This window comes from Octopus sinensis, linkage group LG3, assembly GCF_006345805.1.
Source record: "Octopus sinensis linkage group LG3, ASM634580v1, whole genome shotgun sequence".
NCBI classification, from domain to species: domain Eukaryota; kingdom Metazoa; phylum Mollusca; class Cephalopoda; order Octopoda; family Octopodidae; genus Octopus; species Octopus sinensis.
In genome coordinates this window covers 143,029,059-143,055,425 of record NC_042999.1, presented here as the reverse complement: position 1 = coordinate 143,055,425, position 26,367 = coordinate 143,029,059, and the positions used below count along the sequence as shown (strand labels likewise).

At 35.4% G+C, this 26,367-nt stretch overlaps 1 protein-coding gene across 5 annotated transcripts in view; it reads left to right on the top strand.

Moving 5' to 3' along the window:
• LOC115209209 (DNA ligase 4) overlaps positions 1-24,354 on the top strand; it is a 28,887-nt gene extending 4,533 nt beyond the window's left edge. For 2 of the 5 annotated variants that reach the window (XM_029777463.2, XM_029777462.2), the window contains exons 3-19: positions 150-227; positions 1,237-1,332; positions 3,001-3,306; positions 5,184-5,288; positions 7,453-7,559; positions 9,793-9,938; positions 11,387-11,588; positions 14,400-14,682; positions 15,867-16,031; positions 16,404-16,541; positions 17,333-17,479; positions 18,889-19,006; positions 20,776-20,908; positions 21,237-21,372; positions 22,878-22,966; positions 23,414-23,563; positions 24,008-24,354. In XM_029777463.2, the coding sequence (XP_029633323.1) occupies positions 150-227; positions 1,237-1,332; positions 3,001-3,306; positions 5,184-5,288; positions 7,453-7,559; positions 9,793-9,938; positions 11,387-11,588; positions 14,400-14,682; positions 15,867-16,031; positions 16,404-16,541; positions 17,333-17,479; positions 18,889-19,006; positions 20,776-20,908; positions 21,237-21,372; positions 22,878-22,966; positions 23,414-23,563; positions 24,008-24,143 (2,535 nt within the window). In that variant the 3' untranslated portion in view covers positions 24,144-24,354. The other 3 variants (XR_004998375.1, XM_036501445.1, XM_036501444.1) reach the window with 3 other exon arrangements.
• Positions 24,355-26,367: the final 2,013 nt, after the last annotated feature.

Below are 26,367 nucleotides of genomic sequence, written 5' to 3'. Positions count from 1 at the left end.
ACTAAAAATGAACTCGACCGCTCTCAAAGACAATAATTATATATATGTATATATATATATATATATATATATATATATACACACACACACACACACACAGTCATACACATTTATGTATTTTATTTATGTATATATATTGTTTATTTCAGACTGATTCATTTTACCCAGTGATGCGGCTTTTACTTCCTCACCTGGAAAATGAACGTGTTGCTTATGGAATCAAAGAAGTATTCATTTTCTATTTTCTTCAACCTTGTTACAACCTATTTGAAAAATGAAAATGAAATGTGTTTTGTGTCATTACCACTCTAATGATTTATTCCAGTTAATTTTTATTTACTATTTATTTACCAATTTTTATAGCCTCTCAGTTAATGAGGGAACATCTACATGCTCTCTCAATACCCTAAAAATAGTAGTCAATTTTCCTTTAAATTACAGCCTACTGATTTGATGGGCTGGTCACAATTAAAATGCATTTGATCATAGTTCTGCTTGATCAAGTTTGACCTAAGGTTAAACAGCATCATCTTCCTCTCAGACTGGTTTATTCTATCATCTATTTTTATTTCTTCAGTTTTCAAATGACATCTTCAAATCCAACTGAGATGTTCAGAAGGCACAAGCTCAGTTTATTTGATCAATAGAGAAGTCATACCACCTTCATCAAACATTTTAGAAATTACTCTGAATTGCTGCATTCGCTCAGTTGTCATTGGTTCAGTATTATCAATAAAATATCAAGTTTCTCTCACACATTATCATGCTGGTGCTACATAAAAATCACCCTGTACACTCTGTAAAGTGGTTGGTGTTAGGAAGGGCATCCAGTTGTAGAAACCATGACAAAACAGACAATGGAACCTGGTGCAGCTCCTGGCCTTACCAGCTTCTACCAAACCACCCAACCCATGCCAGCATGGAAAACAGACATTAAATGATGAGGATGATGCTCTCTCTCATATATTGGTACTACAGTTACCAAAGTTCCACCTGAACTCTTGTGTACCTCACTGTCAGATACACAAAGTCTCATTACATAAAAGTACTAACTGTATATAATATGTTTCTGCTAATTTCTATGTAATTTTTATGGTTATTCAATGACTAACCAATGCCATGAACTGTAGCGTTTCTTCAGATATGTTTTTACACTCATAATATTTCAGATTTGACTGACTTGAAAACAATGGTATTCATAACTAACTTATCTTTTATTTTTTCTCCTGCTTGCAGCATACATTTGCAAAACTTTTAATTAAAGTATTATGTCTTGGGAAAAACAGTCCAGATGCTTCTAAACTTCTAAATTTTAATACTAAAAGAGAAGCTGTAAGTAAATACATATCAGAAAATTTTCCTTCAGCAATTTTTTTAATTACTGGCCACTGTGTGTCATCTAGGTCTGCCGTGTCCATCTACTAACTACTGAGTGTTGAACAGATGATTTGTCCCTAAACATTATATCAGTAACTGTCTTAACATTTTAGCATTTAAACCACCTGTATTTGGCCTAAATATTCTATCTGTTTTATATTCAAACTGGCCAGATCCAGCCCCTCATACCTATCCTACAATGCCATTTTAAAAATAAAATGTCACATCATTGAAATCTTAAAGTTACAAGATATTTGTGGTTAATACAAAACAATGTAAATAAATGAGCATTACACTTGATAGAGCAATTTGAATGTTTGCTCAATCATTCCTATCAGCTGATAAGTTTAAGAGACATATCAGTCATCACTACTGACCCTTCTTAGTCAAGAAAACAACATTCTAACTCTAACTCTTCTTATTAGTTAACTAAACTACTGGCTTAACTATGCAACATGAATTTTTCTACCGTAAATTTTATCTTCCACTGCCTTAAGTTATACTGTGGAGATGCTACTACTAACTAGATGGAGCCCATTTTAAAGACTTCCTTTGAATATAGTAAATTTGGACTTTTTTTAAAGAAAATATATAGTATTTGCATTCTATAGCTTTTATTAGTGCATGTTACCATATTTTGACTTATAACTATATATGTGGTATAAACAATCCTTCAAATTTACAAACTGTTTTAGTTGTGAATTCTGTTGTAGACAATATATTTCGATATTTTGTCACTGACTTGAAAGGGAAAGGAAAAACAAACTATACAAAATTTACCTTATTTTTTTTTAATATACAATGTGCACTTATGTATAATGCACACTATTGTTGGCAAATAATGAAGCCCTGAAAAACAAATATCTCTCTAATACATAGTGCATTTTCTTTAGTACTATGATATAGAGAAAAATCAGTTTTATTATAACTGCATTGAAAAAAATTTACCTATTCTCAAAGCAATAAACAAATTCAAAAGTGACCTTTGAACTTAACCAGTGTAGGCTGTAAAAGTGTGTCTTCTCTGACATCAGCCAGTATAGACGAACATAAGAAACATAATGTAAACTGTATACACTTCCACTTAAATAGTTTCATTGTTAAATAAGTTTGTTCTCTCAACAAAAATGTATATAGTTGTAGTTCATTATAATAAATAGAGTATTTCAAGAACAAAATTATTTTTTCTCCCAATTTATAGTCACTTTACTATAATGACTGTATTTATGTATTATTCTTTTTCATCATTAAGTAATCTAATATTCACACTGAGTAACTCATGTAGTGCTTTCAAAAACTGAAAAATCCTGAACATTGACAACAGTGATTCTACAGATGCATATTCTGCTGTTGTATCAAACATCAAATATTTTACTGCTTTCATCAAAAAAAAATGTAACATTATTATAGTGATCTTAACCTTTCAGTACACTTGACTGGAAAAGGTGTTCATACTTAGTTCTTGTATAATGCACAGCCCTATGTTTAGGTTTAAAAATCCAGAAAAAACATGGTTTTGTATGCAAGTAAATATGGTAATTATATTCAAATGAGTGTAAGTTGCCTAGAATGGGAATTGTTTGATCTGAAAGTACTTCATGAAACTTTAATATTTTTTGACAGAACAATGATTTTGCCAGTGTAGCCTACTATGTGCTGAAGAACCGTTGTCCCAAAAATGGTAACCTGAGTATCTCAGATGTGAACAAATGTTTGGATGATATCGCAGTCTCCAATACTAGCAAGAAACATGATGTTGTACATGAAACAATGCTTCACCTTTTGCGCAACATGACTGCCATTGAACAGAAGTGGTTGATCCGCATGGTAATGAAGGAACTAAAAGTTGGTTTGAGTCAAAATTCCATATTTGGTGTATATCACCCTGATGCTGAAGAGATGTTTAATGTGAACAATAATCTTGAAAAGGTCAGTAGAACTGTGATATCTTAGAATGACTTTCGGTTTCAGAACTTTTGCTGGTTGTTAATTACCATCAAATTACATGTGACTGTCTTCTTGAACACAAAACAACACATTAAATATTTCTCTAACTATCACTTCTTAAATAAATGAATAAATAATATAATAATTTCTGATATCTTTTTAGTCATTAGGGTCATTATGGGTGTTAATCCAGTCCTAACAGCGGCATTTGTGGGTCTCACAGATTTGGAGGCCAAGCCCCCAGATAAACACCAATGTGCAGGTTGTTGTTGTTATCAAATTGAACGCGAGTCAAGGGCAAAGTCACTACATGACGGAATAGCACTTATTTTGTTTTAGCTTTCAATACTTATACTGAACACATGACATTTTTGCCTTACAATATGGAACATTTCCTTTTCTTTCACTCTTTTTAAAAAATGGCACTTCGTCGGTTACGATGACAAGGTTCCTGTTTATCTGATCAACTGAACATTCTGCTCATAAAATTTATGCACAAGTGGCTGAGTACTCCACAGACATGCATGCCATAACATAGTTCTCAGGGAGATTCAACCTCACAAAGAATGTGATGAGGCTGGCCCCTTTTCAAATACAGTTACAACTCATTTTTGCCAGCTGAGTGGACTGCAGCAAGGTGAAGTACAGTACCTTGCTCAAGAACACAGCACGCTGCCAGGAATTGAACTCATGATTTTATGATTGTGAGCCAAATACCCCTAACCACTGAGCCATGCACTTTAACTCTCTTAACTGTAGAGAAAGTGGGTGAAGTGATAGAGACAGAAAGGAAAGCCTCAGACATTTAAAATGACAATTAGAATGAAATACGATCAATCTTTTCTAGCTTCTTTACTTTTAACAATGAAGAAGAGGGAAAGACATTTAGTAATGAATAGAGGGAAAGTCTTTCAGGTGTTTACCTTTTTATCCCAGGAGTTCTAGAAGGATCGAGTGTTAGTTCTCTCTTCTTTCCCCCACCCCTGGTACTTATTTGCCTTCTTTGATAGTTCTTCATGTCTTTTACTTAGGGAGAAAGACCATGTTTTTTTTTTTTCTTTCAGGCACATTTAACATTTTCTCTACAATCTACAAACAAGCTCCCCTCCTTTCCTTTTTTTTTCATACAAAAGCTAATGCAAATTTTGAATGAGGTATAGCTGTGAAAAGAGCCCAGAAAAATGGGTGGGGAAAAAAGTTGCCAGCAGGTGGCTACACGAAATTCAACTCTGTACTTTAAAGAGTGTCTTCTATAGCCTCAGGCCAACCAAAACCTCATGAGTGGATTTGGTTGATGGAAACTGAAAGAAGCCCGTCATATTGATGTGTGTGTCTATATTTATGTGTGTATGTTTGTGTCTGTGTTTTTTCCCCCTCCACCATTACTTGACTACCGATGTTGGTGTGTTTGAGTCCCCATAACTTACCTGTTTGGCAGAAGAGACTGATAGAAGAAGCACTAGGCTTACATAAAATAAGTCCAGGGGTCAATTTCTTTGATTAAAGGACAGTGCTCCAGCATGGCCACAGTCAAATGACTGAAACATGTAAAAGAATAAAAGAATACCAGTAGAACATTCCATACCACTAAACAAAGAAGGTTCTTTGAATATGTTCAATGTATTTTAAGGCTAAATAGTAATTCTGTTTACGTTTGTGTAACGAGATATTTTGGTTGGATTATATAGTTATCAGTTTCACACTTCTTTCTATATTCTGTAAGTGTCACAATATAGAAGCATTTCTCATGGCACCAGCACACAATTTACAGATGCATACATTTTCTATGTTTTCCGTGAAGTTTTCACGGGTCCAGCTAGTAATAATAACAACTTTGACTTGTTTTCTATCTTTTAAAGGTCTGTTTACAACTATCAGATCCTAACATCAGATCTCATGAGATTGCCATTTCATTATTTACTCCATTTTCACCAATGTTAGGAGAAACTGCTCACCCAAACAAGGTAACTATACTTGTCTAAACTTATAACTTATTTTCAATGTGTCTCACTTCTTTTATTTATATCTGTATATTTCCTTTGTTTCTATTTTTAATTATTTAATCCCATATAAAAGAAGTTATAATAGAAGAATAGTTGACAATTTTGATATTCTAACAGTTTCTTTATATGCATCATTATCATCATTATTTAACGTCTGCTTTCTATGCTGGCATGGGTTGGACAGTTTGACAAGAGCTGGCAAGCCAGAGAGCTATACTGAGCTCTATTGTCTGCTTTGACATAGTTTATATCACTGGATGCCTTTCTTAACACCAACTGCTTTACAGAGTGTACTGGGTGTTCTTTATGTGGCACCAGCACTGGCAGAGTCACTAAGCAACTTGCAAAACAAAACAAAGTCCCCTCAAACAGGGGGAGTAGTATTGAAGGCAGTGGTTTCATGCTAGTTGATGAGAAGTTAGAAGAATAATTGAGAGATAGAGATAGATGTCTTGCTATGGAAGAGATACAAGGATAAAGCAGTTAGAGATAAAGGAAGGATTGAGATTGAGAAAGTGAGAGAGATGTTGGTGGATATGTATCAGGATATACCCTCAAGGCACAATGAAGGTATAAACATAAAGTGATACAGAGGATTGGACTGGGTGAAGGTACAGAAAGGAAAATTTCAAAAGAATATAAGGAGAAATGGTTAGCTGGAATCGAGGTGGATGTTGCAATTGAAGGTGAGAGATATAGGAGTAGTTCGTGGGGGTGGGAGTTATGTTAGATATGTGAAGGCATTGGGAGAGATAGGGGATGAAACAGGTGTAAGGATGGAGTCTGGCAGAGAGGAAAAAGCATGGTACAAGGAAGATAAGGAATGAAAGTGATTCTAAGGAATCTAGTGGAAGTCTAGCAGAAGAGAGAGAGAGCATGGCTAGAGAGAAACCAATAAGGAATGAAAATGGTTCTAGAGAGGTGGAGCAGAAGGTAACAAGGTAGGGGTGACAGTGCATAGAATGTGCCTATTCTGCTTTCAGGAGATTATGATAGCTTAATAATACCAGAGATAAAGATGTGATGAGTGTAAGGAATGAGATGTTGGGGAAGCTTGACGGGGGCAATGAGAATGAAGGTGGGGCAGAACTTCACATGTTCAAACATTTACCAAGGTAGTTTTAGAATATCAATTCTGTTGTGGTAGTCAGGTTTTCTCAAGCACAGCAAGACACCAGATTACTTTGTCCTTTGTCATCTCTTCCTTAAGGTTCAGTATCTTGAGATTGTCCTTCATTACTTCAACCCATATCTTCCTGTGTTTCTTCTTTCACAAGCTCCATCCACTTTAAGTGGTCAGCACTTCTTTATGCAACTCTCTCATCCATATGCAATCACATGACCAAACCAGCAGTCATCTCTCTTACATTACACCTAATTCCTCTTTGACATTGACATAGCAAATCCAACAGAGTATACTAGTTTTATTCCTCTCTAGTCTTCATGTGTCATCTGCATTTAGGGCACACATCTCACTACCATATAGCATTGTACAATTTTCCTTTCACTCAGCTTTTACATGGCATGGGTGCTATTATGTGGTGCCAATACATAATCTATATATTTATAGAAGCTAAACTAAACTGGCACTTCGTCGGTTACAATGACAAGGGTTCCAGTTGATCAATGGAACAGCTTGCTCGTGGAATTAACATGCAAGTGTTTGAGCACTCCACAGACACACGTACCCGTAAAATAGTTCTCAAGAAGATTCAGCCTGACACAGAATGTGACAAGGCCAGCCCTTTGAAATACAAGTACAACTCATTTTTTCCAGCTGAGTGAACTGGAGCAACGTGAAATTAAGTGTTTTGCTTAAGGAGACAACGCATCCATATTTATATATATATATATATATATATATATATATATATATATATATATATTACACACATACATCTATATATATATACATCATTGCATCCAAGGAGTATGGCATAAGCAAGTCTTTTTATTTCATTGATTTACAGTTTTTTCTTCAAAAATCAATCTCATGAGCATTGCAATAATATATACAACCATTGATGCATAAGGTTATCATAAACATAAAATCAGAAATTGATTCTTTGGAATCATGTGTAAATGTTGTATATATATACATATATATGTTTGAATTTTTTTGTAGATTTCTGAAGTATTGTCTGGGAAGCCCTATTTGATTGAGACTAAATTTGATGGTGAAAGGATACAGCTTCACAAACAAAATGATGACTATAGTTACTTCTCTCGAAAGTAAGACATTTTTCCTGATATAGGCCATTTACATTGTGTGTGTGAATAGTACAGCATCATTCCTACCCACATCTAACCCATGTAGGCCAGATAAATCCACCTACAACTACCGATTTGGGGCCAAATGCCTGCTCTAAACCCATTGCAGGAGATTTATATATATGGTCCAACCCATGCCGGCATAGACAGTGGACATTAAACAATGATGATGATATATGTATATGTATATGTATATATAAGCTGGAAGGCTGCACCAGACTCCAATCTGATTTGGCATGGTTTTCTACAACTGGATGCCCTTCCTAACACCAACCACTCCAAGAATGTAGTGGGTGCTTTTACTTGCCACCAGCATGAGTGCCATTTGTGTGACACCAGTATATGCCACAACTGCGATTTTCTCTCTGTCACCGAGTCTAATCCATTCCTCTATTCTTCATGTCTAGATGGGATGCCACTCTGTTACAGGATTACTCATTTTTACCTGCTGTGTGAACTGGAACAACATTGAAATGAAGTGTTTTGCTTAAGAACATGTAGTGAGACATATTAGCACTATTTTGTTGTGGCAGCATAGCTCAGTCATGCTTTGCCCATTTCATCCAACTACTGCTGGCTGTGGAAGGATACATGTGGCAACTTCTACCCAGCAGTCAAGCACGCCTTTTTCAAGAATCAAAGAGAGTTGTGTTGGACTGCCAAGATGAAAACACCTCATTGCTGTTGGTACTTCAAGTTGACAAGATGTAGTCACTGATTTATCCGCAAGATTCTAACTCCCCTTGCATACCACTCATTGGATTTGTTGTATATACTAACTCTTTAAAACCTTCAAGTTACAAACTTAACCAACTTGTACATTATTAGAAATTAGTTTGTCTCACACTACACCCTGTTTAACTTTAACTTTAACATTAATAACCTTGTGATATGCTTTCTACTGACATGTGTGAACTACCATTCAAGGAATAAATTGTTGTATTTATTAACAGTAAAATATTGTCTTCTGATGTTTCTTACATGCACACTATCCTAGCTAATGTGGTATCATCTTTCTATTTTGTTAAAGTGGTAACTTAACTACCTATCCTTTCTGATACTGTTACAAACATAACACATCATCCAGTCCAGGTATTGAAACCACAATCTTACGCTCATGAGTCTAACACCCTAGCCACTAAGCCATGCACCTCCACATAAGAGAGTATACACGGCCACAATAACAGAAGACAGAAACAATGTTGAGTTTGTAGTGAAGGTTAGATAGCACCAGGAATCAGTATTAAACTTATTACTATTTGTAATCATGATGAAGGTGCTACTGACTTTAAGTGTAAAGAAGAGTTTACTTTGGGAATTACTATCCGTAGATGATATGGCTTAATAATAGCAAGCATGGTTGGATTGAAAGTAAAGATAAATATATGGATGGACTGTATGGAGGTAAAAGGTATGAGGATAAATATCAGAAAGTAAAAGAAGATGGTAAATGGTAAAACATTTTGTGAGGTGGAGAGAACAGGAAAGTGGTCAGAAGCATTGTGGAATGAAGATGTTTGGAGTGGACTCAATTAAATGTACAATATGTGCTGAGTGAAAATGAGGTGGTGTGAGTAGGTCATTTAGTAATATAACAGTTACACTTAAGTATAAGGTGTGTATGAAAGAGACTGTAGATGGGAGGGATGTTGAGATGAATTTTGAAAATGGCATTAAGACAGAAGACCCCCGTGCTGGTGGCACATAAAAAGCACCATCCGTCCGTGGCTGTTTGCCAGCTCTGTCTGGCACCTGTGCGGGTGGCACGTAAAAAGCACCCACTACACTCACGGAGTGGTTAGCGTTAGGAAGGGCATCCAGCCGTAGAAACACTGCCAGATCAGACTGGGCCTGATGCAGCCTTCTGGCTTCACCGACCCCAGTTGAACCATCCAACCCATGCTAGCATGGAAAGCGGACGCTAAATGATGATGATGATGATGATGATGAATACATAAAGACATGAAGAATAGAGGAGTGGATTAGACTCGGTGACAGTAGCTAGAGTGAGATGCACATGGAAAAAGTTCTGGGAAGTGAATGGCATGTTATTGTATATACAATAACATGCTCTTTGTGTATGTATATATATTTATGTATATGTATATAACTTGCATTCATTATCAATACCACAACTACCACTGCCAAGAAATAACCATGCAAGCTTTCTTCATTTATTTATTTGCATTTCCAGTGGACATAATTATTCAAAAACATTTGGAGCATCTGCCTTTCAAGGCACCATTACACAATACATTCATGAGAGCTTTCTTCCTGGTATCCATTCCTGTATCTTAGATGGAGAAATGCTTGGATACAACTCAGACACTGGCGAGTTTGGTAAGTTATTCACTTTAGCTGAAAGCATTGTTTCCCTTTAACACAAACTCTCTCTCTCTCTCTGTTTTTCTCATATATACATACACATACATTCACACACATACACATATAAAGACACAGATGTAACTGTGTGGTAAGAACTTTGATTCCCAACCATATGGTTTGAGGTTCAGTCCCACTGCATGGCACCTTGGGCAAGTGCCTTCTACAATAGCCCCATGCCAACCAAAGCTTTGTGATTGCATATGGTAGGTGGAAACTGAAAGGAGCCAAGAAGCCTGTTGTGTGTGTGTACATTATATATATATATATATATGTGTGTGTGTGTGTTATACACACACATACACTTAGCTAATCAAATTTCCTTTAAACCATACCTTAAATGTATCAAAAGTAAGTGAAGGACATTTGGGAGTAAAAGGGTATGATGAGGAATATATTGGATAATATATTCTTCTTTACAGATAGACTGGTCATGGTGAGAATGCTTTTGAACATAGATCTGTTCAACCGGTGTTGGATCAAATCAAGAACAACAAAATGGCCACATTTAAAAGCACAAATCTTCCCAAAGCATCTCCTTTGCAGTTGTTGGCAATTTTACTGCCATGCCAGTAATTTGGTACAACACTTCCTTTCTTAAGCCCTACTTTGCTAGATATCTTCATTGTCTCAGCAACTTACCTATAGCCCCGCTACTCTTTCTCTCTGTTTTCATATATTTAATGACTTTTGTTATTATGTAAGTGTCCATTTCAATGGCTAGTCCCTCTATTTGATATAGTTTGAGTAGTTTCTCTTCCTCACACACATTTTTCATATTCGACAATAGCATTTTTCAGGCCTCTTTCTTCTAAGTATCTGCATTAGTAAGTGCACTATTTGCATTTCAAACATATTTTCCCTAATAATTTTTTATTTATCTTGATACTCTGAAATAACTCTGATCTTCTTGTAGCAGAAGAGAGGCAAACTTCTGATTTTTCTATTTCTGTTTATGTTATGTAATCTTTCTCAAATCACATGTCTTTTAACCCTTTAGTGTTCACATTATTCTGCCAAAATTAATCCTTTTTCATCCACATTGTTTTGAACTAATCATGCATTATGTTGTAGCTATGAGATTTTGATGAGGTAGCTGTTCATTTTTCAAACAATATTGTAGGGTTGGTGTGAGAGACCAGATCTGGCCAGTTTGAACGTAAAACAAGCAGAATACTTTTGGCCGGATATGGCCGGTTTAAATGCTAAAGGGTTAATGTAGTTCTAGTTAGACCGTGCTTAAAAATACACACAGAAAAATTATGCCTGGAACACATTTGATCATAGGTCAGTTCAGTCTGGGATAATTAGGAGCTAAGCAACAACATAACACGCACGCACAAAATTATACAAACTCACACACACATAAATCATTGAAAAGCATAATGTTTTCTAACTTGTTACAGGAACCAAAGCCAATCATTATGATATCAAATCAGCTGACAGCGGTGATTACAACCCGTGTTTCATAGTCTTTGATATTCTATTGCATAACGATAAAGTCTTGACAAATTTACCAATCACAGAGCGCCTACCATACATACGAGAGACCATTGCACCCATCAGTGGTAGAATACAGATTAGTCACTATAAAAAAGGTGTATCCAAGTGAGTACAGAATAACTCTACTGATTTTTTTTCTCTTTTTTTATTTTTGCTTATGTTGCTGTTGAGTTGCCCTAGTCTGTTTCCCAGCTGGTTTGCACACTATGGCAACACCATTGTTATGTTTTCATTATTCTGTGTAACTTCCTTTCTTCAGTTTTTGGGTGAACCATGCTAATAGCACCTCTCCTCTCTAAGAACAATGAGATGTGGAAAAGGCCTCAGCGATGAAGAAAAGTCTGTCATCATCAAAGAAAGCACTAAAGGCACCTCTCTTCATGTCATTGAAGAGAAATTAGTTAGACAATTCCTTCACCAAGGAAGAAACGATTCAGTTGTGGGACCTCCAAGATTGTGAAGCTAAGGATTTAAGGAATATTAGCTACAAGTTACATGGGAAACCTGGACAAGCAAGCAAAGCCATTTTCACCACATCCAGACTTCCTCATGTACCAAAAATCACCAGAAATCACATCCTTGGGATCATGGCTTCCATGCGAGAACCCCTGAAACTACCTCCTTTAATGCCCTGTCACAGGAGTTAAGGCTTCAATGGGCCCAAAAGTACATGATGTTAGACATGAGTTGTGTTCTGTTCACTTACAAAACCAAGGCAACCCTTGATGGGTCTGATGGTTGGGCAAATGGTTGGGTCTGTTTTGGAGATGAGTGTCAACAACAAGGTGGAGGAGTCATGTTGTGGGCTGGTATCATTGAGGACGGACTTGTTGGCCCAGTCAGGGTGCCTGGAGTGGTTAAAGTGACCGCAGCCACCTACTACAATCTCCTGAATGAGGACTTGGATCCCTGGCTAGATGACATACTGCCATCACTTCTAAGGAATCTCATATTTATGCATGACAATGCTGCCTCCCACTCTGCTAGGACCACCCAAACATTCCTAGGGTCTTAGGCTATACAAGGTGAAAGGTTGATGGTGTGGCCACCAGCATCTCTGGATCTCAACCCTATCAAAAATCTTTGATCCATCGTTAAACAAAATGTTATGCTGATGGACACCAATTGACATCAAAAGATGTCTTATGGGCAACCATCAAAGCTGCAGCAGGAGCAGTCCAACCTGCTACTATTAAGAAATTGACATATTCCATGACTAACAGGGTTTTTGAAGTTATGTTGAAATGGCACACATGTGGCCAAATAATTCATTATATCAATAAATGTTATAATATTATTATTATGGTTTTCTGTTAAATATATACTCAATGTATGCTTAATATGTATCATTACCCTTCATTTTCTGAAAAAAATGTCTAGATGGGCTGTTTTCATTCAAAAGCTATTAGCATGGTTCACCCAGAAACTGAAGAATCTGAAATAAAAAAGAAAGCACATTACACAGAATAATGAAAACACAATAATGGTGTTACCATAGTGTGCAAACCAACTGGGAAAAGTTTTATCAAAATCAATTCACATAAAACCAAGAAATCCTAAATTTCACTCCTAAGCTATTACTGTAGTTCTGGGTGTAGACTAAAGCACCAATTATAAAGATAGTAAACCAGACATATATGACACCTCTCAAATCTTCCATTCTGCTATTAAATGTTATTCTCTTTTGAGACTGCACTCTGCATTCTACTATACAATTTTCAGTAAAAATCATCATCATCATCATCATCATCGTTTAACGTCCGTTTTCTGCGCTAGCACGGGTTGGACGGTTCGACCGGGATCTGAGAAGCCAGAGGCTGCACCAGGCTCCAGTCTGATCTGGCAGTGTTTCTACAGCTGGATGCCCTTCCTAATGCCAACCACTCCGCGAGTGTAGTGGGTAATTTTTACATGCCACTGGCACAGGTGCCAGGGGAGTCTGGCATCGGCCACGATCGGTTGGTGCTTTTAACGTGCCACCGGCACAGAAGCCAGTCAAGGCGGCGCTGGAATTGGCCATGTTCGGATGGTGCTTTTTATGTGCCACCGGCACAGAAGCCAGTCGAGGCGGCACTGGCATCGGCCACGTTCGGGTGGTGCTTTTTATGTGCCACCGGCACAGAAGCCAGTCGAGGCGGTGCTGGCATCGGCCACGTTCGGATGGTGCTTTTTATGTGCCACCAGCACAGGTATCACAACTACTATTTGGAGTATGTCTTGGAAAGTCCACAGATGCAGTGGACCAAGTTAACACTTAGTTTCAATTGTAGCAGGGTGATATTCTGAAGAACACTATAAGTAACTGGAGAGTTATTGATGACTGCAGTTTTTCATAGAAACTATGAGTTATGTGAAGTGAGAATAGGCTTTTGTACATAATAAAACGAAAAGAGATAAGAGTGATGGATGTGTTTGAATAAAGTAGAGACATAAAAACAAACAATTATAGTTGTAATAATAATAGACAGAACACAGTATAATGGTAAGTTAGTTTGGCAAGTTAAAAGTCTTCTTTTCATAGGTTAGCTATTATCACATTAGTTTGAAGTATAGACTTCATATTTTAGAATGCAAATTTCAATAAAAATGGAAGGTTTACTGCTACAAAGCTAATTAAAAGACATGTAGGTTAGTGATAGAGTTCTTATATAGATCTAATATTTAGTGGCATATCATTCTGAGTTCAAGCCTTGCTAAGTTTAACTTGGTTGCTCAGCATTTTCTGATTCAAGCAGAAGTTTCATTTTTGAATCTTCAAGCCAAGCCAAATATGGGTTAGTCAAATACACAGCTGTACCTTAATCGTATTCAACAATGTATAGTTACTCAACGGTTCCCATGACATTATTTTAAGAATAATTTTATAAGAATTTTCAATTCATTTATCAACTAGTAAATATATTTCTCCTTCTCCAGGGCTGACTGCATTGAAGCCTTGAACAAGGCAATCGATGACCGAGAAGAAGGAATAATGATAAAGGACTGTGAATCAGTGTATCGGCCCAAAGCCCGACGAGAGGGATGGTTCAAGGTAAAACCAGAATATGTTGATGGTTTGATGGATCAACTTGACTTACTGATTATTGGTGGCTACAGAGGCACAGGACATCGGTCCGGACTAATGTCTCACTTCCTCCTTGCTCTTGCAAAGTCACCTAAAGATGGTGAAAAACCAAATATATTTCATTCTTTCTGTAAGGTACAAATTTTTTTTTTTTTTTCCATGTGAATTTTGTTTCTTGTTTATTATTGAAACATCTTCATATTTATTCTTCACGAAGTAAATTTGATTTTGACATGTAAGATACTTAGATGCAAATGTCTCTCAAAGAGTTTTTAAAAGCCAATACTTATCTCTAACTTTTTGGCTTTAAGTAGTTCATATTCCCTCTAAAAAGGATATCTACTCTTTACTTTTACTTGTTTCAGTCATTTGACTGTGGCCATGCTGGAGCACTGCCTTTAGTCGAGCAAATCGACCTCAGGACTTATTCTTTGTAAGCCTAGTACTTATTCTATCAGTCTCTTTTGCCAAACCGCCTGCAGAAATTCAGAGGAATGGATTGTTGTTGCTTCTTCAGTGCTGAATTGAGCCATTTTGTGGTCCCTACATTAAGCTTGCTGAAGTTAGATCTTATTAACATTTGTCTTAGCCACAGGTACAACACTGTGCTGATAGCTGTATATTAACCTCTAACTTCTTTGATGAATATACCCTATTAACTTCACCATTCACACTCTCTTCATGCAATGCAAATCATCATCATCACCGTTTAACATCTGCTTTCCATACTGGTATGGGTTGGACAGTTTGACTGAGAACTGGCAAGCTGGGAGATGCACCAGGGTGCAATCTGATTTGGCAAGGTTTCTACAGCTGGATGCCCTTCCTAACACCAACCACTCAAAGAGTGTAGTGGGTGCTTTTACATGCCATCAGCACGGGAGCCAGTCAGACAGCGCTGGCATCAGCCACACTCGAATGGTACTTTTTTCGTACCACTGGCATGGGTGCCAGTCAGGCAGCAAACCCATTCAACTCATATTATCTTGAAAAAAAATGTAAATTCTTTTAGTCTATTTTGTCTCTAATCACAAAATATGCAGTGTTGTATTTCTCTATTTTTCATGTAAAACATTATAGATTTTAACCCTTATTGATTTACAATAACAAATCAATCTCTTCAAGAATGTCTATACTTTTCTTTGTTTATTACAATTCAAATACTTTTGTCAAAACTTTGGATAATAACCCATGTTCTTTTTACGTTTCATAAAAATCATTTCATCTCCTTCAGTGTTAAAGCATTAGCAGGCATCATCTTCAAAAGGTTCCAATGTTATTTTAAGGAAACTGTTCATGTTTGGTCATTTCCTTTCTAGGTTGGGTCAGGATATACAAAAAATGAATTAACTGAACTCAATGAAAAATTATACAAACACTGGAAAAAGAGTGATGAAAACCCACCCAAGTCAATTGTTTTGGCACCTGGATTCAAAGAGAAACCATCTGTTTGGATTGAACCTTCTAAATCATGTATTGTACAGGTCAGTAGATTTTGAAGGAATGATATTTTGAATGTCGCTGTAGTATGGAGGTGGTGTTGATATATGTAATGTAAAATTGCCTAAGTATTCTAAGTATTTTACAGTTTGTAGGGTGGTTCCTGAGAGTTTTATACTATAGAGTGGTAATGAGATAAAGGAGCAGAAACTGCATTGGTTACCTTATAATATTGATTGTGGCATTTCTATAGTATAAAACTATAGTACTATACACTACTATAACCTGTTGCATTAACAGATTTGTTTGACTCTTTACTACCCCAACAGGTTTGAATAAACCCAGTAGAAATATTTACTCAATGTTTCTTATTTAATTCATTCAATGATTGACAGATCTTTTTATTTATTGTACAGGTAAAGGCAGCAGAAATTGTATCAAGTGACAAGTTTCAAACTGGTTGCACCCTCCGTTTCCCTCGAGTAGAGAAGATTCGTGATGATAAATCTTGGTTTGAATGTATGACAACTAGGGACTTGGAAGACCTGAAACAGGTTATTACATTTCTATAGTAAAGATTGATCAAATTACTAATCTCACTAATTATACATATCCTACTCTCCCTGCAGGAAGCAGATGGAACTAACTTTTCTAAATATCCTACATCTAATCAGTCAGGTGCTTTGATTGGTTATGAGGCTGATCTCATCCTATTCAATGTATCTGGTAGTCAGTATTTATTTAATGAAGTACCTTCTGGTTACTAATCATCATCATCATCGTTTAACGTCCTAATCATATTTAGAAATTAGAATACGTAATACTACTTAGTGGTAATTATATACCCTTTATAGGCAGTATATATTGGATTATTCTGGCCATCTACTGACCAGAATACATTAGTCAAGATACCTTGTGACCAGAATACAGTGATTAAAATACCTAGTGGTCAGAATATACTGATGAAGATAGAAAATGTTGATTAAAATACCCAGTGACCAAAATACATTTATTAAAGTATGAAGTGGCCAATATTCATTGATTCAAGTGTTTAGGGCCAGAATACATTGAAGTACCTTGTAGCCAGAATATATTATGTTACCTACAAAAACTACAGTATGGTACATCACAAGAGTATATTAAGTTATTTATTAGCCAGAATAGATAAACATACCTGGTGGCTAGACTACATTGATTAAGGTACCTCTTCACCAAAATAAATCAATTAAAGTACCAGCTGATGTTGTTGTTTAACAGACTCCATTTCAAAATTGAGCTCAGATATTAGATCCTGCTTTATCATATGAACTTGCAATTTCTTTCTTTCTCTCTTGATATATTCCAGAAATCAGGAGGTAAACTGTCCAACAAATTAGATGAAAATGTGGATGATACAACACCTGTCAAAAAGAAGAGAACAGTGGCGCCCAAAGTAGAGAAAAAAGGAGTGATGGAGAGATTCAAACCTTCTGATACCTCTCATGTGAAAATGGTGAGTCAAAACATTGATTGCAATAATTTCCACCATATCAACTAACCTTATCACTGTTATTAGCAACATCAGCAAGACTTTATTATCCTCATTTCATCATCTTCATTGCCACCACCATTGTCATCTCCAGGAGTTTTACATCTATATTTTGCTCGTGTTTTTTTTAAGTTAGTTGGTTCTGTAATATTACACCTCACTACTGTTTTTCTTAATTCATTTTGCAGTCTTCAGCTCATAATTAAGCCTCTCTGTATCATCATCATCATGTAGTGTAATTTCTCTTAGGTTTTGTCTAACTAGTTCTTCCACAATCTTTCTTGATTTACCAGCCCACCAACTGCCCACAGTAACTAGTTATAGTTCCACAAGTCATATCCATCTACCTCATAATTTCCACAATACTTCTACCCGAGCTAGCAACAACTATTAGTCATATTTCTCTCAGATTGTACTTAACTATTTTGTTACCTCTCCTGGGCTACCTCTACTTCTAGCTTCCATCTCTTATTTCAGTTACCGCCACCAGACTTTATGGAAATCACTCTGTAACTCTGCCTACATTTACCTTCAGCTCCCAGTCACCACTCATCCCTCTTTTTCCAATTATATACCATTTTCTATCTATAATCACCCCAAGCTTCCTTTGCTACCATCAACACCTAGCCATCTACTTTCATGTTGTCCTAGATCTAGGTAGAGGTAAAATGGTCACAAGCATAATACAGTGGACTACCAACTTCTAGTTTATGAGTTCAAATCTACAAGTATCTGTTGAGTATTTAAGCAGAACACCTTATTCTGTATTTCCTTGGTTCACTGAGCTGTCAGGAATAGACACAAGATCATCTGGATGTGTTACTTGAGATAAACTGATAGTCTATTCGAGCAAGATATTTACTTTTTATCTACTTCATGCCATGAAACCAGAATTTAACACCTGTAATCAATGTGACCTTTTATCATCATCTTCATTTTTATTATCCGTTTTCCATGTTGGCATGGGTTGAAGGCAATACCAGGTCCCATAGTCTGTTTTGGCTTAGTTTCTAAAGCTGGATGCCCTTCCTGGTGACAACCACTTTACAGAGTGTACTGGATGGTTTTTTTATGTGGTACCATCACCAGTGCTTTTTTATGTGCCACCAGCACTTTTGGTCTATCACAGTTTTCAGTTACCCTCAACCACTACTCATACCCTTTCATAGTACTCTCAGTCCACCTTTACTACCTTGGCCTATCTTAATGCCAATTAACACTAATTACTTTACAATACCCTTATCTATCATTGTTCCCCAGATGCCATAAACACTCATTCCACAATCTCCATCTATTTCTGTACCTAGCTGTTTGCAACCACCAAGTACCTCAAAATCCATCATGGCTTAATCTCATATTTTTCCTGTTGACAGGTACACAATATCTTTGATCAAAAGGACATCTGTGTAGCGAATGGTCCAAAGCTTTGGGACAAGGCTAAACTAGAGAAACATGTAGTGCAGTATGGAGGACAAATTGTACAGAACCCAGGTAAGGTAATCACTTCTAAAGCTGTAACATAGTACAGATTGATTTAATACTGCACATTGTTGTTTAACCCCAGGTCAGTGCTGATTGAGCAGACCTGTGATCAAAGGTATGTCAGATGTGACCATCCCATTTTTTATTCATTCTCAGTAGTGATGATTATTGCATGTCTGATAAAGAATGGTAAATTACGATGTAATTAGAAAGAGCTTTGGCTGTTATTCCAAGCAAGCTGATCAACTATGTATAGATTCCTATAGTTTGGTGTAGTGTAATATGGTCTGTATATTACACAGGACCCAAGAGATGTAGTCACCTCTATGAGTATAGTATAGGTGTAGTGTGGTGTGTATCTCGTATAGAATCCAAAAAATAAAGTGATGTCTACTATAAAGTAGAGTGTAATGTAAACCACTTCTGCAACTATAGTATAATGTAGCATGGTATGTAGTCAGTACGGGACCCAAGTAATGTAGTTATTTTTGTAGTAATAGCATGATGCTATATTGAAACAGGTCCAGTGATCTTAATATAACTCTGCTGAAAGTTTCATGTCTTTATAATAGGGGCAAGTCAGCTTATTCTTCTCCAGGCTATTGGCTGGATGACATTTGCAAATATGAGGAGCAAATGAAGTAAACTATCTCAACTACAGACTTCAGTTTGCAAAGATCATATCACTGCTTCAGCGCCAGTGTACTGTAGTATAACATTTCGAAATATGTGAGAAAACCATAGAGAATCTAGGTAAAAGATTCAGTGAAATACACAAAGCAATGAAACAAGATCAGATTGTCCAGAATTTAAGCCATGACAGATTGATAAGTCAAATTTACAAAGCTCAATATAGACATCTCCTGCACAACTAGTGTGAAATATATTGTAGTATACTAGTATAATACAATATAGCAAAATACATTTTCTACAGTGTAATTCAGTGCAGTTTCTTTAATGAAAGATATGCAGTACTATGTAGTGATGTAGTTTTTATAATGCAATACAGCAGTTTCATTGAATAGAACTTAGAAAATATCATTTCTGTACTTATAGTGCAGTACATGTATATGTGCAGAGACAGTGGCATAGTATATACTTGGCAGTATATAGAACATATGGCATGCTTTCTAGTATAGAATATATTTAAAGATGCATAGTATTAAAAAACAAAATCATCCTGAAACTGAATGAAGATGATACATTGATATTTCAGTTTTTATTTTTTGGCTCATCAGTGTTATATATTCAACCCACTTCTGAAATCAATCTGTAACAACCAACCAGAAGTATATAAAAATAACATAAAATGTATTTGCTGGTATGCAAAAACACTGGGTGGCCTTTAACATAGTTTATTTATAATTTTGTAAAGGAGCAAACCATTCCTGGTTGGTTGCATTTTTCAGCTATTTTGTAACGAGGCTGTTATACTGCAGTGTACATTATAGTTATACACCCAGACTCTTTCATATAGATGTATTGATATACTATGATGGTACATGTACTGCAGGTTAGGACCCACAAATCTACAGTAATAGAGTCATATAGAAAAGAACTGTATAGAGTTGTGCAACAATCAGTGGACAAATTTATAGAGCTCTCTAACCACTACCACATTCAGATTAGATATGGGTGGGGTATGCATTGAGTACAATGTAAAATTATTCCTCTCCACTACCACCACCTTGCATTCCAACTTCTGCATCATCTTTTTTCCCAACTCCACTATCACACCCCATCTCATATATTCTGCTTGTTTATTCTACCCTCATCAGATTCCCAGACATACTGTGTGTTGGCTGACAAGAAGACTTACCAAGTGAACCATTATATCAAAAGTAATATTTACAACATCATTAATGTCAGCTGGTTTTTAGATTGCATTGAAAATAAAAAGCTGCTTCCTTGGTAAGTTTGAGCAATTGTCAGATTTGTAATTTTAAAGAACAATAATCTATTAAAGTTATTCTGCTCTAAAATATGTTGCGTCAAAAATTTGAGTCAATGTCCAAACCTAAAGAACCATTGAAGTCATTTTGAAATATGAAAATGGTTTAAGAAAAGCAAAACTAGATGATATAAAATACATTCATCTGTATATTGATAATATTAATCACAATATGTAAAGAAACCTTTAGAGACCAAAAATTTGATAGAAAGATATTTTAATTATCAGGCTAATGGATTCAGGATGTATAACTTATAAACTTGTATATTATAAATATTTATTTTCAAGGACTCCCAAAAATATCATCCATGCAACAAAGGCCACAATTGCTAAGATAAGAGAAGACTTTGATGAGTATGGAGACAATTATACTTATCACTCAACATATCAGGACTTGAAAGATGTCTTTTCTACAATGCAATTGGTAAGAGACTATTTCTTTGGTTGTTTGAACTAATCATATATTCAGCTATAATAATAATAATGAAATTATTGTATACAGTGCTCAGGTGCACCACATGTCAGAAAGTGCGTATAGAGTATATGCAGTAATGTACAAATGTCTGGAAAGCGAACAATGCACGAGTCAGATACATGCGTGTGTGTGTGTATGGAGGGGAGAAAATCAGGTGTAGTGTTGGCGAATCTCAGAAAGCATGGAAGTTTTGAAGGATGCAGTGCTCCGACAACTAACAACTGATGCCAACACTTTGTTCCATGCTTCAGCAACTCTAAGCATGAAAAAATGTTTCCTAAAGTCATGGGAGCTAGCTACTCCACCTCAACTATGCTTTACCCCAGTTATATGGAGTTAACCCTTTAGCATTGGCTAGAGAATACATTTCTTGCATAACATGCTCAACTTAGAAAATATTCCCAACAGATTTGGTATCTATTTCCAATAGCTAAATGAACTTTTGAGTCAGAAAGAATTTCAGTTTATTGCAAAAGTATACACTAAAACATGTATAGATTTGAACTTAAGATCTATAACTTGAAATATCCAGTAGGATATACATTCAGCACTTCAATATGAGCATTAGTTTTGAAAGATCAGCTTAAGTTATAGTTGTAATGGTCTTTGAAGTGGTTGTCATTAGCAAATCAGTGTTAAAAAACCATTCCTGCATTTTATTTTCCTTGACAGTTCACTGTATTCTTGAAGCTATTTATATTATTGGTTTCAATATTAAATGGTGGTTGTTTACAGCCTTATTAATGTTGTGCTATGTCACCTTTTGCTGGCTTAACTGTGTATAGATATCTAAACTATCTTAAGAGCAGTTACAAGCTTACCATTCCATGGGAATGTTAGTTTGCAGTGCCAATGCAAATCTTTCTGCATTTTCAAATGGGTTGAAACTCAAACTAGACTATTATTAAAGTTGTACTGGGCTCCTACCTAGACAGAGGATTGAACATTTCTTACCATTACTAGTTCCACTCAGTTAAGAAGAGAGAGAGCAACTGATAAAGTATAAGACTAACAGAAGACTTTATATAATTGACGGCTTCTTTTTCTGATTAGATGTATTCTATTCACATATCCAGTCTGGAGTATAACTTTCAGAGAAACTTCCACAGAAATTGTTCATTGACTCTTGTAATGTGAACTTATTTAACTGATGCACTTGTTATGCTCTACATCTCATTTTAACCCTTTAGCATTCAGATTACTCTGTTAGGTAACTTATTTATTCACATTATTTTCAATTAATCATGCATTACATCATAACTTCAGGATTTTGATGACGTGATTTTTTTTGACATTGTAGGTAGGTGTGAGAGACCAGATATGGCCAGTTTAAATGCTAAAGGGTTAAACATGAAATGTTATAAACCAAATATATATTTGTACTGTTGTATAACTGCATATTGTGGCTTCTGCACATATCTACTAGTAAAGTACAAATTTTTTTTTCTCCTAAGCCTAAATGTCTAAGTCCTGAAGAGATTGCAGAAATAGAAGATGAATATTTCCCAATGGAGTCTCCATATGGATTGTTCAGGTTGTGCAAGTAAGTATAAAACAGTGGGCAGTAAGGTTCTTCTGTTAAGACAGTTTAGAATGTGAAAAATGCATATAAAACAGATACTGCTTCTGCAGCTTGAACTGAGAGCATACATGTCTTGAATATATGTTATGTTTTAGTAGTTTTATATTCACATATCTTGAATGAATGTTGTATTTTAGTTTATATTCTTTGTTTTGTGTCTAGACATTAGAAATGTTATACAATAAGTACTGAAACAAAACATTGAATATTATTAGATAATAAATTTCAAAATTTGAAAAAAAATGTCTTGTTTAAACCATAAATGGGAATTTCATGATTTTATTTATAATAAAATTGCATGTTTTCTTAAGCTGAAATAGGAAAGGAACTGAACAGAACCTGAAATTATTTTAGTGAAGAGAAAATAAAATGGTCAGCCAAGTTATCAACTATCTACTGTTTTTCTAGAGTATATGTGGACAACAAATTGGACCCTAATGATGACAATTACCTTCAGCATTCTCCATTAACATTGTTGGCTATGGAAATGAGGTATTTCGGAGCCACAGTTCTGCCAGTATTGGACAATTCAGTATCCCACTTGATAATGGACAAAAAGTGAGTCGCTTTATTTTCTATCAATTTAAGTATTCAGTTCTCTAACTTCATGATGGTATAAACTTAACGTTACTTACAGATTTATTATTTGAATTAAAAAAAGAAAAGAAACAATGCACTTCAAGATATTCCATCAATGTAAGTCTCTCTAGGCCTTACAAGGCACTTGAGAACTAAGGTTTAGCTTCAAAGTATGAAGTAGACGAAAGACAAACATAGTTGAAGTGGATTCTGAACACAAGAACAAATTATGTTTGATACATAAATATATATAATTGCCTATTTTACCAGCATTAAGACATCTGAAAAGGAAATTGCAGTAATTAATGATGGAAATGTATGAAATTACAATACATCTCCAATAGCAATAACCATTCAGATTTTTAAACAATAAAAATCCAGCTATTTCAAGAAATTCAATTGCATTAATTTGTTTCATTGCAGTCACCTAGAGAGGTTGGATATGTTCAAATATAAACGGTGCCAATCAGAAAAGAAGTTCCACATCCTTAATTCAGAATGGGTCAAAGAATGTATAAGAGAAGGTTGTTTATGTCCAGAAAAGTTGTTTTTGCTGTAAACTTCAGTACAATGTTTTTTTCCACAGTACATTTAGCTGTAAATAGGTACAACAGTGTGTGTACAGCTCAACAATTCAACCAACTTGAAGGTCTGATTGAGACAAATTTCAAAAGGAGCTGCCTTTCACACAAAAATATTTTAATTGATTAAAAATTGAAGTTTATATTTTATAACAAAATAATTAATAAAAAAGAAATATGTAACTCCTGCTTCTTTTTTGGTTCATATCTATGATACAGCAAATGAATGAGCAACTAAAAAATGCCTTGTATTCAATGGCAAAGACACTTTTATACTTTAAATTCTATCTTCGTGATCAACTAGATGTCCATTATATCAGCTGCAAGAGAAGCCAAGTTTCAATCCTGTTGCAAGTTTAGGTGGTATAAAACTTGTTTGTAAATAAGGTTTAACCCGTTTGATACCAAAACTGAGACAGCACCTAGTTCTATGATACACGCTTGTTTTAAAGTGATTTAAATTTAACCTTCCATAAAAATTTCATGTTTGTTTAGGTTTGGAAACAAGCTTAATATTACTTTTATTTTGTGAAGTGCTTCATAATTTTCAAAATTAATTGAAGTAAAGGCAACGTATTCCAACAAAAAGATTAACTACACTATTCATATGTATTGCTGAAAAATTTGTGTCAATAACTTTGTACAACCAAGAGGTCACTATAAAATTTAATACTAAAAGAAATGTAGGAAATTATCCCATATATTGTCATATCTAGAATCAGAGGAATCCAATGAGAATCTGTGTGGGCAAGAGAAAATGTATTTTAAATAAACTACCTGAAGAAAGGAAAAGATCTGATATTATGATTTCTAGTTCTTTATCTGAGTCAAAAGAAGATACCTGCATATTGCGGTGGTAATGTGTTTGGTGGTGGAGGTCATTAAGTATGTAAGATGATTTAATGTGGCCTTTGAGTGGTGGTGGATGTCAAGATGAAATGTAAGACATGCACAACAGGAATGGTTAAAAGTAGCAGAGTTAGTATAAGTTAGTGTGTTCATCTATGTATTAGGGAGATGAGATTAGAGTAAATTTAACCTGTTGATGGTGCTTGCCTAAGAGAGGCTAGTGTTGGAGTGGCTGAAGTAGTTAAAAGGTTTGAGAAGATGGGGGAGAGGAGAATTTTTAAAATGTGGCCCAATAAGCTACATTTAAAGAGAGCATGGATTTAGGTAAGCCTAGAGGAGTAAGGTGAAATGAAGTATAATTACTTGATAAACAGTCAATCACAATCTAAGATTAATTGTTATGAAAGCTAGATTTGGTGTGAGGTGCTAAGTAGGTGAGGATTGTTAAACAGAGGCATTTGTGACTTTTAAAGCAAAATGGAAATTATTAACAAAAGCAGTGAGCTCTTCAAGAGTGAACAACTATATAATTTAGAGTTAGAGGCCAGTGAACAAGTTTGTCCTTGTAGCCAATCCAGTGACCTGCCAATAGAACACGGAAATAATTTGAGGACTAAGAGTCCATCATAACAAGGATGATGGTGCAAATAGGTTAAGAAAGGATTTGCAGAAAAACGGGGTAAATTATGTATTTGGGGTGGCAGGGCCACTACACTTGTTCAAGTTAGCTAGAGATGATGTTGGATCAATGTATCTTAAAGAGGAATTATATTGATAGATGAGGTTAGTGAATGTGGAAGGAAAGAGGTTTTGGTTGTGGTGGGTATAATCATTGAATAGATTTAGGACTAACTTCAACAACCCTCTATACTGAGTACTTTATTCCAAAGGAAATGCTCAGTATTGGTTCAGATCCATAGAAGAATGAAGTGGAGACCTCTACCCAAGATCAAGTAATTAGTTAGCCTTCTTTAACAGAAGTAAACCATATCAATGAAGGTCATGATGAGGTTGATTAGACTTTAAATCAATATATATCATTTATGAAATTGCATAAAACTGGAGGGGGAGGAGTGGCCTTTCTTAACCAGCAGTTTCCTCTATACTAAGCCAGTTTTCAATAATTCCTCTTGTTAAATATCTTGAAGCTATCTTATGTTTCTGGTAATACATTAGTGACATTATTTTCATGTAATTGTAAAATATAGATAGATGCTAGTAGGTCAGATTTGATATTTTTATAACAATTATATGTTGGAAATGAGCTAATGAAGAGTAGTACTCTAGAATATCTTTTTTGAACATATCAATCCTTCAATTCCATATCACAGTTTTAACTAGCAATAGATTTTC